Consider the following 16,375-nt stretch of genomic DNA (forward strand, 5'->3'; position numbering starts at 1 on the left):
GATTCAGTGAAAAATTGCGATTGCTCAGACTGTAACATTTCCATTGAGTGTCAGACCGCCTTAATGCAATTTAAAAAGCACTGTCCCTATCACTCAACCAGCCAGGCTTCTAAACATCTACAGTGTATAACATTGTATAAATCGTTCCATCAGAATGGTAACCAATTACTCTACGTAAAAAACAAAAAAACTGCGGATGCTGGAAATCCAAAACAAAAACAAAAACAGAATTACCTGGAAAAACTCAGCAGGTCTGGCAGCATCGGCGGTGAAGAAAAGAGTTGACGTTTCGAGTCCTCATGACCCTTCGACAGAACTTGAGTTCGAGTCCAAGAAAGAGTTGAAATATAAGCTGGTTTAAGGTGTGTGTGTCCCCGCCCGCCTCTCTCTCTCTCCGCCCCACCTCCCACACACCTTAAACCAGCTTATATTTCAACTCTTTCTTGGACTCGAACTCAAGTTCTGTCGAAGGGTCATGAGGACTCGAAACGTCAACTCTTTTCTTCTCCGCGGACGCTGCCAGACCTGCTGAGTTTTTCCAGGTAATTCTGTTTGTGTTTTTGTTTACTCTACGTAAAGGCTCTCCCTTACTGGGTATGAAGTGGCCTGGGCGATTTCGGCCAATTCTCCAGTGTGAGCTGCTCATGTAGCTCAGTGTCAGAGCCAGCCTACCTGAGAACCTACTTTTCTGGGAATCTCCTGAGCAGATCGGGACAAATCCCGGAGCTGGAATTAATAAGGTTTCTGGGGAAAAAAAACTCGCGAGTTGAAATCTCGCAGTGCAACGCGACTGCTGGCATCGGCATTCTACGAAATCCTCACTGACCCGAACCCCGGCAAGTGCTGGAGGGAGAGAGAGGCAGCATCAGTTTCAGAAAGAAACTCTGGGTTTGTCGGGGTTAGAGTCTGCCCAATGACAGGGCGGCACAGTTACCCTCTCCTGCTTTTTGGGATCTACTTTATCTGTGTAACCTTTAGAACGCGGTCATGAATCTTCTGCAGGATTGCTGGGGATAATCTCAGGGATTTAACCAGGCATTGCAAGTGGTGGATAATCTTCGCACCAAATCGCACCCAACCCACACTCCTCCGCACCCATGAGAAGGGACCGCACGCCCCTTTTAGAGGGGAAAGTGTTTTTTAACCGGCCACTGATAGCACAATACCTGCTGTTTACAATTCTACAATCAGCAATTAGCCAAAAAAGGTAATGCCTATTTCTGTTTTGTCTGCTCTTATATGAATACCGATTTCACCATGACACAGGAATAATGCGTTCCTGATAACACACCGGCCGGGATTTTCCGGTGCCTCCCCCTCCCTCGGTGGCCGTGGTACTTTTCTCTGCGGTGGATGAGGTGAGCCAGTGGCCGCCGGCAGGAACTCCCGGTCCTGCCGAAGTCTATGGCCTTTTGCCTGGCTCGCCGCATCCGCCGTGGGAAAACCTGCCGCAGGGGCTTGATCTCAGCAGGGCCGGAAGATCCCGCCGGCCGGAGGGGCGGGGCTGGAAAATCCTAGCCACTGTTTTTCATCTGTTCCGAGTTGCTCCTGGCGGCTCTCCCACGTCCTATCCCCTGTCAACTTGAGCTCGTCAAAAACTCTGCTGCCTGCGTCTTAACCCGTAGCAAGTCCCGTTCCCCTGTCGTCCCTGTGCCCCTTGCACTGACCCTGGCTCTTCATCGAGCGATGCCTCAATTTGAAAAATCTCATCCCTTGTTTCCAAATCCCTCCATCGCCTCACCCGTCCCTATTGCTGTCATTTTCACCAACCCCACAACCCTCCGAGATATCTGTGCTCCTCTAATTCGGGCCTCTTGAGCGTCCCTGATTTTAATCGCCCCACCATTGGCGGCCGTACCTTCAGTTGCCTCAGTCCCAATCTCTGGAGTTCCCTCCTTAAACCTCTCCACCTCCCTACCCAACTTTCTTTCTTTTAACACATTCCTTAAAACCCCTCTCTTTGACCAAGCTTTTAGCCATCGTGTCTCCTTATGTGGCTTGGTGTCATAATTTGTTTTATAATGCTCCTGTGCAGCGCTGGGGACCTTTTCATTTACACTGAAGGTACTATATAAATATAAGTTGTTGTTGTGTGATATAAACAATGCCACACAAGTTCCACTAGCATAACAATTACTAAAGGGAAATCCTTTCTCGTTTATAAAATAGGCCCCTGTTAACAAAAATTCTCTAATGGAATAATTTCTTTCATGTTCTCTGTTAAATTTCGCATATAATTAATTGTGTTAAATTACCTTGCTCCCTCTGTGACAGTCTTCTCTCTCTTTCTCCCTCTAGAGTGTGAGAAACTTCAGCAGGACTTTGGTAAGAGATCATCCATGAAACCTCCAGACTCTGAAATTGAGGCTTCGCCTCTAGATCAACATATGTTCCTTAATTCGTGAATTATGAAATCCCCAACCTTTACCATCTAGAAGATCAATGGCAGCAGACAGATGGGAACACCACCACCTGGAAGTTCCCATGCAAGCCATTCACCATCCTGACTTGGAAATATATCACCATTCCTACACTGTCGCTGGGTCAAAATCCTGGAACTCCCACCCTAACAGCACTGTGGGTGTACCTACACCACAGGGACTGCCGCAGTTCAAGAAGGTGGCTCACCACCACCTTCTCAAGGGCAACTAGGGATGGACCCAGCCACTGAAGCCCACATCCCGTGAAAGAATTTTTAAAAAAGAAAATTGAGGGGCTTGTCCTGGGTTTGTTCCTGAGACAGTTGGGGTTGCTGGGTTTATTTTTTAGGGGCATATACCTTATTCAGGAGTGATTGATGGGGACAGTGTAGAGGGAGCTTTACACTGTATCTAATCCCGTGCTGTATCTGTCCTGGGAGTGTTTGATGGGGACAGTGTAGTGGGAGCTTTACACTGTATCTAACACCGTGCTGTACCTGTGTTGGGAGTGTTTGATGGGGATAGTGTAGAGGGAGACTTACACTGTATCTAACCTCGTGCTGTACCTGTCCTGGGTCTCCTGGTCCTGATAATGCAGGATATTTTTAAAAATGTTGTGCTCTGTGCACAATCTGTTACCAAGTTAGTGAGTTTTTGGGATTGGGTTAACTGCAGCATGATGATGGCTAACGAAATCTGAGAGTGTGGCTTTTGGCAAGATGGCATCCGGTTGTTCCAGTGAGCTCCTGGTATTTTACCTTCCTGTGGGGAGTGGAGGGTGTAGGATAATACGTCTCTCTGAGGAAAACAGATTCCACAGTGACATCCCTGGTAATGAATGTGTGGAACTATCCATGGTGGGCTGGTTAAGCTGACCCCTGACCTTACAGGGCTAGGCGAGGCGGTCAGGGGTCAGCTCCCAACTCCCAACACTGTCGGTCAGTGAGCCAGGCCAGCACGTTGCTGCGGTGAGAGAGGGGAGGGTTGAGCCTTCCAGATGGAAGCCCTGCATCTATAACCAACCACCTCCCCGCCCATCGCCCACAGTGTGTAGGGTGTCCCTGACTGGATAAACAGTGGGAAACTCAGCTGATATTGAGTTTCAGGAAGTTGCACATGGTGCTGTCGCCTCCCAGAAGGTTCTGCGCTTTAACGTTTGTTTCTTTTTCCTTTTACAGTAAAGGAGAAGATCGTCATTAAAGAAGGTAAAGAGAGGATTTGAGGAATGGGAGTTTCCTGGGTGGGTGGAGTCCTGGGTTGCCAACCTTGGGGATGCATTCCTGGAGACTTTATCACATGGCCTCATGCTTCCAATTACCTCCAACCAATTAAACAGCCCTTCCCCATCCCCCATGTTGTTGTAGAACTTTAAAACTAAAGACATTTGAGGAAACCACACAATGCTTCTTAATGCCTCCCTGATCCTTTGCTCCTGGTGCTTGTTCGCATTGTCCAAGCCATTGACCGTTCAGTCCTGGAGGTTTGGTGATATGGCAGGGGAGGGTCTGCGGTGAATACCTTTGACTGCTCCTCACTGTTTGAACTTGAGTTCAATGGCTTCTGGGCCGCAGTCCCTTCTCTGCAGGGTAATGGTAGCTGAGAAACTGCTCGCTTGCCTGCCTGACACTGTGGACTGACCCAGTATTGGCACTGGGGCTCAGATAGGTGCCTTCTGATGTGGGGGAGGGCTTGCAATGTGGGTACAGCTGGCAGCAAGGGCCCGTCCAATGGATCAGCCTTGTCCTACCCACCATTCTAGGTTCTGGTGATCAGTGCTTCCACTGCACACAGGCAGAGTGAGGCCAGGAAATGGACACGACCCTCAGTCCAGAGAGCTCAGCAACGAGAGTAGAGCGGAGCACATGATAGGAGATAGAAAAGGAAGAGAAATGGAATTGACATTGTGAAATTACAGTTTGTAATTGGTACCTCCCCTCATCTGTTACAGAACATGAGCAATTCAAGAAAGAAGTTGGTAAGTGATATTATCAAAATATTTAGTTGTGTCGATGGTCGATGTGAGTTGGCGGCAACTCGAAGCTCTCAATTTTCCCAGCGGATTCGTCGCTGATCTCGCTGGATCTGTTTCTTGGTCAGTTCTCTCACTGGGTCTGTTTCTCGGTCGGTTCTCTCGCTGGGTCTGTTTCTCGGTCAGTTCTCTCGCTGGGTCTGTTTCTCGGTCAGTTCTCTCGCTGGGTCTGTTTCTTGGTCAGTTCTCTCACTGGGTCTGTTTCTTGGTCAGTTCTCTCACTGGGTCCATTTCTCGGTCAGTTCTCTCCCTGGGTCTGTTTCTCAGTCGGTTTTCTCGCTGGGTCTGTTTCTCGGTCGGTTTTCTCGCTGAGTCTGTTTCTTGGTTGGTTTTCTCGCTGGGTCTGGTTCTCGGTCAGTTTTCTCACTGGGTCTGTTTCTCGGTCAGTTCTCTCGGTGGGTCTGGTTCTCGGTCAGTTTTCTCACTGGAGTATCGATGTATCCAGCCTCTTCAGGAACTGTCTGGGTATCTTTCCTTTTGTTGACTTGCTGATTGGACAGAAGCCACCCAGTGCCTTTGGATAATATTGAATTAAGTCTCTCTGTGTTTATTGCTCCACCCTTTCTAACCTTTTGATTTGTGTCTTACAGATAAAGAGAAGGCATCAGCCACAGCAAGTAGGTAACCATATCTGGCACTGAAGGAGTGGGACTTCCCAGTTCACTTATTACCCATGTTTTTCCAATGGGGAGGGGGTTGGCTGGGGGCATGTTGACGGAGAGCAGATGGAAATTTGGAAACATGCAGCAAATGCTACTCTACAATTCTCTTTCCTTCCCTTTTTTCATTCTCTATCTCTGGTTCGCACTTTCTTTTCCCCCTCTCCCTCTCTCCTCCCTTCCCCTCACCTCTCTCCCTTTCCATACTCACCTTCTCCCGCCTCAGCATCTCTGTCCCCCATCTTCGCACTCTCTGCTATCCTTTCTTTCTCTTTGATTCTCTCCATCTTTACTTTTTTTCCTCCCCGGCTTCCCCTTCTCTTTCTCTTCCCTTCTCTCTCTCAGAATCACAGAATGCAGAAGTGGCCCTTCGGCCCATCGAGTCTGCACCTACATGTCTGACCTACCTACCTGATCCCATTTACCAGCACTTGGCCCATAGCCTTGAATGTTATGACGTGCTAAGTGCTCACCCAGGTACTTTTTAAAGGATGTGAGGCAACTTGCCTCCACCACCCTCCCAGGCAGCACATTCCAGACCATCACCACCCTCTGGGTAAAAAGGTTTTTCTTCACATCCCCACTGAACCTCCTGCCCCTCATCTTGAACTTTTGCCCCCTTGTGACTGACCCTTCAACTAAGGGGAACAGCTACTCCCTACCCACACTGCCAATGCCTCTCTCTCCTCCCCTTTCTCTTTCCTCTCCTCCCTCTTTCTTCCCGCTCCTCTTGCTTCATCTTGTTATCCTCTCTAACCCCTTTCCCCTATCTCCTTCCTCCCTGTCTCTCTTTCTTTCTTTCTCTCTCTCTCTCTGTCTCTCTCTCTCACTCACTCACTCCGTCTTCCTTTTCTCTCTTTCTCCTCCTTTCTTGTCCTTCTGCCCAGTAAATTGTAGGGATTAAAGCACCATTGGTAAGTGGCTAAAAACAGCAAATGCTGGAAATACTAAGGTTAGATAGCATCTGCGGAGAGAGAATCAAGAGTGTGTTTCAGGTCAGTGTCATTGTATCATTGTGTGTAAATCACTTTGTGAAGTAGTGAAAGGCAGTATGTCGATGCAGAGCTCCTTTCTGATTGAAATCAGCATTAGTAACTGACTGGTAGTTACTGAAGTTGCACTATGCACTTACTTGTTTAGTGAGGTCATGCATTTAGTCGAATGATTGATTGTTCTAAGATATTAACCTTTCGCTTCTAACTGTTTCCAATTATTTCTTGCCTGCAGAATATCAGAAGCTTTACACCGAGTGTGGTGAGTTGCTTGTCAGTAAAAATTTGGCTTCATTCAGTTACAAGCACACAGTTGCGTAGTGGTAGTGTCACTGGACTGGTAATCCAGAGGCCCAGGTTAATGCTCTGGGGATACAGGTAGAGATTCCACCATGGAGGCTAATGGAATTTAAATTCAATTTTTTTTAACAAATTGAATTTAAACTCAATTAGTAAATCTGGAATATAAAGCTAATCTCAGCAATGACGACCATGTACAAACTCACCTGGTTCACCAATGTCACTGAGTAGCAAAGGGCTAATGAACTTTAGGGAAGGAATCTCCTATCCTTCCCTGATCTGGCCGACATGTGACTCCAAATCCACAGCAAGGCGGCTAATTCTTAACTGCCCTCTGCAGTGGCCTAGCAAGGTCAATTAGGGGTGGCAACAAATGCTGGCCTTGCCAGCGGTTACCACATCCAATGGAAGGATAAAGAAAAATATTGGGTTCTGGTACAGCGACTGAAGATGAAATCAGATTCAGCCCTGTTAATTCTGGGCCATTTCTTGTTCTCATTTGGGTGCCGTATACCTGGCAGTGAACAGTCTGATTTTGTGAACAACTGAACTAGACTTGGAAACAAAGCCCCAACCTCTTCAAGTTTTCCTGATGGTTGGACCATCAAGTGATCGCCTTGACTGGAACTGCAGCCTTTATGGAAAAGCAGCTGAGCCTTAATCTCTCAGTTTCATTGGAGATTATAGAGTTCCGTATTAATCATTGTCAAACTCTAGGTTCACTTCAAGTGACTTGATCATTTGAGATTCCTCATGACCTGGTTAATGATCTCAGGTTAGATTCTTAACTTGTCCCCAGATGGCAAAATTGGCTTTTAATAATCGGGCTCCAGCTGGAGAATCCGTCCAATCTTTATTCCTATCAACTTTTGCTAGGGTTGGAAGCTTGCACAGGAGAATGATCCCAGAGTGCTTAATAGAAAATGTACCCTTACATGTTACTTAGTTAAATATCAAGATAGTTGTTTGGTAGTACAGAACTTTAGTATTGCTGAAAAAAGTGACATGTCTTGCATCATCAGGGCAGTTTAATAGAATACCAATAGTAAAGGGAACAACAATTTATACTGCATGAGAAGAGAGTGCTGAGAGGTCGGCAAGTGGATCCAATTGGTAGAGGCATTGCCATGGAGAATGCACCAGGGAATAGTGAAATGCCAAGCATTTGTTCAAATTCAAACCAGGCAGGTCAACTCTGGTCAAGGCACTGCCATGGTGAATGAACCAGGGAATTGCAGTCCCCCCCCCCCACACTCTTTTGCTTGGTTGAAAAAGGTGCACTGCGGGAGATGTTCCTTCTGTCTGCAAAAGACAGGGCCCTGCATGTAGATATATGTAGCTTCTAGCATGCATATGTGAGCCACACTGCGTGCCCAACTGATAATCTTAAAGATAATCGACTTGCTTGGTTTGAATTTGAACAAAAGTTTGGCAGTTAAATGTTCCCTGGTGCATTCTCCATGGCAACATCTCTAAAGTCAGAGTCCACTTGCCAACCAATTTGCACTCTCTTCTCAGTCAGTATAAATTGTTGTTCCCTTTACTGTTGGTTTTTGTCCTGATGAGTGCAGGATAGAATGAAGTTGAGTGAGGAATTTAAGAAACTCACTCCATGGAGCCACTGGTTGGTCAGTGACCACAATTATACCGTGACTGTTGACATAGAAAAATTGAATGGGAAATGTTGACAAAGCAATTTTACAATGGTGATCAGAAATGGTGGCAGGAGGACTGGGTGCCATACCGACAAGATTTTCTTTATAATATATTAATTATTGATGCCATTAATTGAAATTTTAAAAATCTTGTTAATGAAGAAAACCTTTGCCATGAAGGGTAAGTTCTGTTAATAAAGCCACGTGTTGAGTGGGTTTTATTCATACTTTTCCATCTCTGTTTCCTTTTAGAGCAATGGAAACCTCTTGTCCAGTCAGGTATGTTCCCCAGTGTGAATGAAGGGATAGTCACTTATTAGCATTTGTGATTTTTTGATGTTGGCCCAGAATAACACTGAGCCAAATAGATCAGGAGAGTGTCAAGATCAAACACTGTCTTAATCTCTATTTTTAGTTAATCCTAGGAGTGATGTGTGTGCACGTATGTCCTTGCATGTGTGTGCACTTGTGTATATCTGTCCATGTGTGCACATGTGTATGTATGTATGTATGAATAAAACATAGAAGCATCATGGCGTGCTGGGTGATATAGCCTGAGTCACATCCTCAATACCAGGTCGTCAGTGCGCTATCTCTAATCTAACTCCTACCTTTTGACCTGTCTATCTTGCGTGGACAGTGAGGAAGTTTGCTCCAACAACTCATCGACACCAACGCCCATCCAGGACCCTCCACCCCTGCCTGTCCCTCTGTCCCCATCCTGTCTTCCAATCCCAGCCCCAGCCGTGTATTCACCATAACCCCTGACCTTCCCCTCTCCGACGCTGAACGTTCAGTGCTCAGCAAAGGACTTAGTTTCATACCCTTATGCCCTCATCTCAATGAATTTCAGGCTCGGCACGATGCTGAACTCTTCTTCCGCCGTCTTCGTCTCCAGGCTCACTTCTTTGGGCAGGAGTCCTCTCCCTGTTCAACTGATCCTTTTACCCGTCTCCAATATTCTCCCTCCACCTGGACCCCTCCCTCTGGATCTTACCTTCTCTTGATCTTTTCATTGAGAACTGTTGGTGTGACATTAGTCATCTCAATTTCTCTGCTCCTCTCACCCACTCTAACATGTCTCTCTCTGAACTTGCTGCACTCCGTTCTCTCAGGTCCAATCCTGACATTGTCATCACACCCACTAACAAGGGTGGTGCTGTTGTTGTCTGGCGCACTGACCTCTACCTCGTAGAGGCTGAGCATCAACTCGCAGACACACTTCCTCCTACCTCCTCCTGGACCATGACGCCACCACTGAACATCAAGCCATTGTTTCCAGGACTGTTACTGACCTCCATCTCCTCTGGAGATCTTCCTTCCAACCTGATAGTCTCTCAACCTTGGATGGCCCACTTCTACCTCCTACCCAAAATCCACAAACAGGACTGTCCCATCAGACCGATCGTGTCAGCCTGTTCCTGCCCCACGGAACTCATTTCATGCTATCTTGACTCCATTCTCTCTCCCCCTGTCCAGTCCCTTCCCACCTACATCCGTGATTCCTCTGACACTCTGCATCATATCAACAATTTCCAGTTCCCAGGCCCCAAACGCCTCCTCTTCATCATGGACATCCAATCCCTCTACACCTCCATCCCGCACCGGGATGTCTGATGGCTCTCCGCTTCTTCCTTGAACAGAGGCCTGAACAATCCCCATCCACCACTACTCTCCTCCATCTGGCTGAACTTGTTCTCATACTGAACCATTTCTCCTTAAACTCCTCTCACTTCCTCCAAATAAAAGGTGTGACTATGGGTACCCGCATGGGCCCCAGATATGCCTGTCTCTTTATGGGGTATGTGGAATGTTCCTTGTTCCAGTCCTACTCCGGCCCCCACCCACAACTCTTTCTCTGGTACATTGATGATTACTTCGGTGCTGCTTCATGCTCTTGTCCGGACCTGGAAAAATTTATTAATTTTGTTTCCAATTTCCACCCCTCCATCATTTTCACATGGTCCATCTCTGACACTTCCCTTCCCTTCCTTGACCTCTCTGTCTCAATTTCTGGTGATAGACTGTCCACCAATATCCATTACAAGCCTACCGGCTCCCACAGCTACCTTGCTACAGCTCCTCACACCCTGCTTCCTGTAAGGACTCCATCCCATTCTCTCAGTTCCTTCGCCTCCGTCGCATCCGTTCTGATGATGCCACTTTCAAAAACAGTTCCTCTGACATGTCTTCCTTCTTCCTTAACCGAGGTTTTCCACCCACGGTAGTTGACAGGGCCCTCAACTGTGTCCGGCCCATCTCCCGTGCATCCGCCCTCACGCCTTCTCCTCCCTCCCAGAAACATGATAGGGTCCCCCTTGTCCTCACTTATCATTCCACCAGCCTCCGCATTCAAAGGATCATCCTCCGCCATTTCCGCCAACTCCAGCATGATGCCACCACCAAACACATCTTCCCTTCACCCCCCCTGGTGGCATTCCGTAGGGATTGTTCCCTCTGGGACACCCTGGTCCACTCTTCCATCACCCCCACACCTCAACCCCCTCCCACGGCACCTTCACATGCAACCGCAGAAGGTGCAACACCTGCCCCTTCACTTCCCCTCTCCTCACCGTCCAAGGGCCCAAACATTCCTTTCAAGTGAAGCAGCATTTCACTTGCACTTCCCTCAATTTAGTCTAATGCATTCGCTGCTCCCAGTATGGTCTCCTCTACATTGGAGAGACCAAATGCAGACTGAGTGACCACTTTGCAGAACACCTTCGGTCTGTCCACAAGCATAACCCAAACCTCCCTGTCGCTGGCCATTTCAACACTCCACCCTGCTCTCATGCCCACATGTCCGTCCTTGGCCTGCTGTATTGTTCCAGTGAAGCTCAATGCAAACTGGATGAACAGCATCTCATCCTCCGACTAGGCACTTTACTGCCTTCCGGACTGAATGTTGAGTTCAACAATTTTAGATCATGAACTCTCTCCTCCATCCCCACCCCCTTTCCGATCCCCCCCTTTTTTTCCAATAATTTATATAGATTTTTCCTTTCCTACCTATTTCCATTATTTTTAAATGTATTTCCATCCATTGTTTTATCTCTACCTTTTAGCCTTTTTCGATTCCTTCACCCCATCCCACCCCCACTAGGGCTCTCTGTCCCTTGTTTGTCCTGCTTTCTACCCTTAATTAGCACATTCCTTAGATAATATCACCACCTTCAACACCTTTTTGTCCTTTTGTCTGTGACATCTTTTGGTTATCTCCACCTATCACCGGCTCTACTTGTCTCACCCCCCCTTAAACCAGCTTATATTTCACCTCTCTTCTATTTTTACTTAGTTCTGTTGAAGGGTCATTCAGACTCGAAACGTTAACTGTGTTCCTCTCCGCAGATGCTGCCAGATTTGCTGAGTTTTTCCAGGTATTTTTGTTTTTGTATTGGATTTCCAGCATCCGCAGTTTTTTGCTTTTATCTTAAGGAAGTTAAAGCCCCAGTCAACATAGCTCTTGTGGTCCTGGGACCCTACAAATTACTGTCACTCACCCTCAGGTCCTCAGCCACTATGAACTGGGATGTACTTTGACTTTTGCGCCTTTATGGATTATATGTATTAAAAGTTATTAATCTTCTGTCTTCTGTGTGTTTTTGTAGAATGGAAGAGGATACAGAGTAATGCAGGTAAGACTCTCGGGGCACTAGACTGTACATTTCACACAGGACTGTCCTAACTGGGAACACTTGCACCAGTTGGGTATTTAAAACAATCCGACAGCTTTACGGTGACTTTTACTGACTCCAAATATTTATTTTTAACTGAATTCAAATTCGCAAACTGCCCTGGTGGGATTTGAACATGCCTTCTCTGGGTTGCAGGTCCAGTACACTGCTATATTTACAGAGCATTTTTCACACCCTCAGAATGTCCCAAAGCGCTTTGTGACCTAAGGAATGCTTTTTGATGTGGGCAAGTGGGTCAACCAGTTTGTTCACAGCAAGACCCTGTAAACAGTGAATGAGACAAACAAATCGGTGTTTGGCGGGTTAGGTTGAGGACGATTTAGCGCTAGGGCATCAGGTAGAAATTGGACTTGGTTTTAATGCCTCACTTCAGCAGTGCAGCAGTCCCTCACTGCCTGCATTTTTGTGCGAAGGTCCCTGCAGTGGGACTCGAACCCATAAACCTCTGACCCAGAGGTAAAAATGCCACCCATTGTGTCAGCATTTCTTCACGTTGTGCAGCATCCTGACAGGCACGTCCTGTCAATCTCAACTGCTCCCACCCTGCCAAATTTATTGAAAGATTGAGCAGAATGGGTCTGTATTCTCTGTAAGTTCAGAAGAATGAGAGGCAATCTCATTGAAACATGTAAAGTTCTTGGAAGGGCTTGACATTCTTTCATAGGATGTGGGCATTGCTGGCTAGGCCAGCATTTATTGCCCATCCCTAGTTGCCTTTGAGACTGAGTGACCGGCTAGGCCATTTCAGAGGGCAGTTAAGATTCAACCACACTGCTGTGGATCTGGAGTCACATGTAGGCCAGACCAGGCAAGGACGACAGATTTCCTTCCCTAAAGGACATTTGTGAACCAGATGGGTTTTTACGACAATGGTTTCCATAAGACATGTTCTAATTCCAGATTTTTTTATATTATCCTCTAACCGTAAGAGCAGTGGTGCTCAATCATTGCGCATATTTAAGACAGAGGTTTTTTTTTGGTACGAAGGAAATTAGGCAATATGGGAATTGTGCAGGAAGGTGGAGTTGAGGCAGAAGATCAGCCATGATCTTACTGAATGGTGGAGCAGGCTCCAGATGTTGTGTGGTACACTCCGGCTTTTCTCATCTTTTTGCATTCTTTCCTAGCTACTGTGACGTTGGATGCCTGGACAGCCAATGCGAGCCTGACTGTGTCTCCAGATGGGCAGAGTGTGAAAGGCGGAGAGACATTGAATGTCCCTGACAACCCGGAGCGTTTCGACTCGGTCCCATACGTGCTGGGTGCAGAAGGCTTCACGGGGGGCACACACTATTGGGAGGTGAAGGTGGTGAACAAGGCCTACTGGGACGTGGGCGTCGCCAACGGGTCAGTCCAGCGGAAGGGCATGCCCAACTTTTGCTCCGACGCGGGCTTCTGGACTATTGGACGGGACGGCGAGCCATACGGGATAAGCGATGCGAAACGCTCCACCATCACCGTGACGACCAGGCCTCAAAAGATCGGAGTGTTCCTGGAACTTGAGGCGGGAAGGGTGTCTTTTTACAATGCTGATAACATGTACCATCTCTACACTTTTAACGCTAACTTCTCAGACAAAATCTACCCATTCTTTTGGCCTGGCTGGGACGATGCACCCTTAACTATTTGCCCGGTAAAGAACTAGCCAACTGATGCTTCATTGAAGGTTAGCCTGGTCAAGAACTAGTCAACTGACCCATTAATTTGTCCAGTGACTAATTAACAGATTCTCTGGGGAGATTTGTATTTGTTTTAAAATATCTTCCAAATGGTCTTGGCTTTCTGGGGACGGTATTGACCCAAAGTCAGGCTGCATGTTGTCTCGGATGCTACGGTGTGGACGGCTGCTAAGATAAGGAAGCAAGAGCGGCTCACGGGTCAGATACTTTGATGTTCTGTCATTAGAGAGCTTGAAGCAGAAACGTCCACAGAAGAGCTCATTCTACAAGGATTTTTTTTTGGATCAACTGAAGCAAAATTTCAGGACAAAAGAACCTCCGTTACCTACACAAGCCAGGAAAATCTCATCAGCGCTTTGTCTCCTGGCGTAACTGTTGGAAAGTAAATAGTTCCACAGGAAAATATTTGTACAAATGCGCCACAGGTCAGATTGACAATGGTGCCTTTTGATAACTTGATATTTTGTACTGTGAAGAAGAGAGAAACCTAACTGTGTAACGTTACCAAGCTCACTGGTAATGAGGTTACATGGAGCACTGGCCCTTTAACCTACAAGTGTTTATCATCCAGTTCTTTCCAGATAATGGGACAGGTTCCCTATTTTAATGGGAATCCCATTGTGCTGCACTCCATACATTTGGATGATTAATTGCTGACTGTAAACCAGCAAAACTGTGATTTTTCTCTATCCAAGCTGCTCATAATTTTGAATGCCTCTTTTAAATATTCCCTCAATCTCCTCTGCTCTATGCAGAACAATCTTACTTCCTCAAATCTCTCCAGATAACTGAAGTCCCAAACGCCTAGTGCCATTCTGGTAAATCCCCTCTGCAAGATCTGCATATTCTGTTTAAAGCGCAGTGCCCAGAATTGGCTGTAACCCCCACCCCCCCCCCCCGCCCGGACTCCCACAACCTGACCCCCCGACCCCCTGACCCTGATCCCTGATCCCTGGACCCCCTGATCCTGACCCCAACCCTGACCAGTAATTTGTAAAGGTTTAGAATAACTACCTTGCCTTTGTGTCCTCGATGCCTTTATTTACAAAACCCGAGGATTTCCATTTGTGTTTTTAAACAGTCTTCTAAACTTGTCATACTTCCTTCAAAAATTTGTGTACGCAAACCCTCTGTTACTCAACCCCATTGTACCACTCTGCCAAGTACCTTGCTGACAGCCAATGAAGTGATCTCCAATCATTTTATTGCCTCAAAAACTGTTCCCAAGCATGTTACCATAGAGAAATATGAGTTGTTGGTGTGGTTCATATTGCCCGGTTCATCTTCGAAGATACATTTACCCTAAACCCCCATCACAGTACATTGGTTACAATCTATTACAGGTCGAGTATCCATTATCCAAAATCCTCGGGGCTGATTGCATTTCGGATTTCAAATAGTTTTAGTTTTCGGATATGGCATATAGACCTAGGCCTAGTTAGATTACATTGGCCGAAGCCCAGGCTAACTATAGTCTAAAGTCAGTAAAATGGTTAGAAAAGTAAATTGTATCACAATAATAAATACAGGGCACCTGCAATAAATTCCTACTCATGGTGCCACCTGCGATTTTGCTTGTAGGAAAAGGGTTCGCAAGGTAAACAGTACAGACAAAAGTCACAAGTGTTGTAAGGTGGCCAAGTTGCCACTATTGATAATAGAGTTGAACTGCAGACACTTCTTAAGTGGCAACATTATGTTTATTCACAATATACTTGGCAGCAACTACACGTGTGCTTTCAACGCCAACTCCATACTGACTGCGGAGGTAGCTCGCACTACTCTCCTACTGGTTACTGCAGATTATGAGATCTTTCCCAACAAGAATTATTCTTTGAAGGTACATTACACACTCAAATACAACTACAATTACTACATTCTACATTCCTCCCCCTTTAACTTGCCTATATATTTTGTATTTATGTATTTTTTAAGACAACAAAATATTGGTAAGGAATTTACAAGTTCAGTCTTTCAGGTGGTTTCCTGGTATGTGTGGAAAGTTGCAGCTCCTCAACTTCAGATTCTTTGTCAGGAACCTTCTTTTCCGGAGTTGCTTGAACATCAGATGCTTTGGTGGACACTTGCAGTTCTGTATCCTCAACCCTTACAGGAACTTCAGCCATGTCAGTCCTGGGTTGAATATTCTCAACCGGAAATGCTGACTTGGTCGTGATCACTGGTGGAAACAAATCTTGGTGATTTGTCTCTCTCTTCCTTAAATGTTCCACATGTTTCCAGATGATCCAGCCTTCCACCTCCACATGGTAAGACAGATCCAGTTCCCGCATTTATTTCACCTGGTAACCATTTTGATCCTTCTCCGAATATTGTCTCTCCCATGGTAAATTTCCTTTCATGACTCTGCCAGTCGTGTCTAGTTTTCTGGCTTCTCTGACTCCTTTCCACCTTCCCCTCTAAATTCAGCATTATTAAGCTCAATCTCATCCGGATACGGCGTGTCAACAATAACTCGGCATGTGTGACACCTGTTGTTGTTGTTGTGTAGTCCTATAATGAAAAAGAAAGCGTGCTAGCTTGGTTGCTAAGGAATCGCCAGTTAGCTTTTTCATGCCTACCTTGAACGTTTGAACCACCCTTTCAGCCAGTCCATTTGAGGAAGGATGGTACGGTGCAGTTTTTACATGCATGATACCGTTGAGGCTGATAAACCATTGAAACTCAGCACTTGTAAATGCCGTGCCATTATCGAAAACAGCTACTTCTGGTAGTCTGTGAATGGCAAAACTTTGATGTAGTTTTACAATTGTAGCAGTTGACGTTGGTGACTTCTCCTCATATATGTCCAACCATTTTGACTGAGCATCGACAATGAGCATAAACATTGTTCCCAGGAAAGGTCCCAGATAGTCAGTGTGCAACCGTACCTGAGGTCTACCTGGCCACTCCCATGGGTGTAATGGAGCTGTCACTGGCAACTTTTGC

The 16,375-nt window shown here is 46.4% G+C and overlaps 1 protein-coding gene across 1 annotated transcript in view; it reads left to right on the forward strand.

Annotated features, from left to right (window-relative positions):
- Window positions 1-16,034, forward strand: part of LOC121291305 — a 96,891-nt gene extending 80,857 nt beyond the window's left edge. Inside the window, exons 24-31 of the mRNA XM_041212378.1 lie at window positions 2,299-2,325; window positions 3,599-3,625; window positions 4,369-4,395; window positions 5,040-5,066; window positions 6,336-6,362; window positions 8,308-8,334; window positions 11,664-11,690; window positions 12,878-16,034. Of these exons, the coding sequence (XP_041068312.1) occupies window positions 2,299-2,325; window positions 3,599-3,625; window positions 4,369-4,395; window positions 5,040-5,066; window positions 6,336-6,362; window positions 8,308-8,334; window positions 11,664-11,690; window positions 12,878-13,395 (707 nt within the window). The 3' untranslated portion in view covers window positions 13,396-16,034. The remainder of the gene's footprint in view (window positions 1-2,298; window positions 2,326-3,598; window positions 3,626-4,368; window positions 4,396-5,039; window positions 5,067-6,335; window positions 6,363-8,307; window positions 8,335-11,663; window positions 11,691-12,877) is intronic.
- Window positions 16,035-16,375: the final 341 nt, after the last annotated feature.

Source organism: Carcharodon carcharias, chromosome 19, assembly GCF_017639515.1.
Source record: "Carcharodon carcharias isolate sCarCar2 chromosome 19, sCarCar2.pri, whole genome shotgun sequence".
Lineage (NCBI taxonomy): Eukaryota > Metazoa > Chordata > Chondrichthyes > Lamniformes > Lamnidae > Carcharodon > Carcharodon carcharias.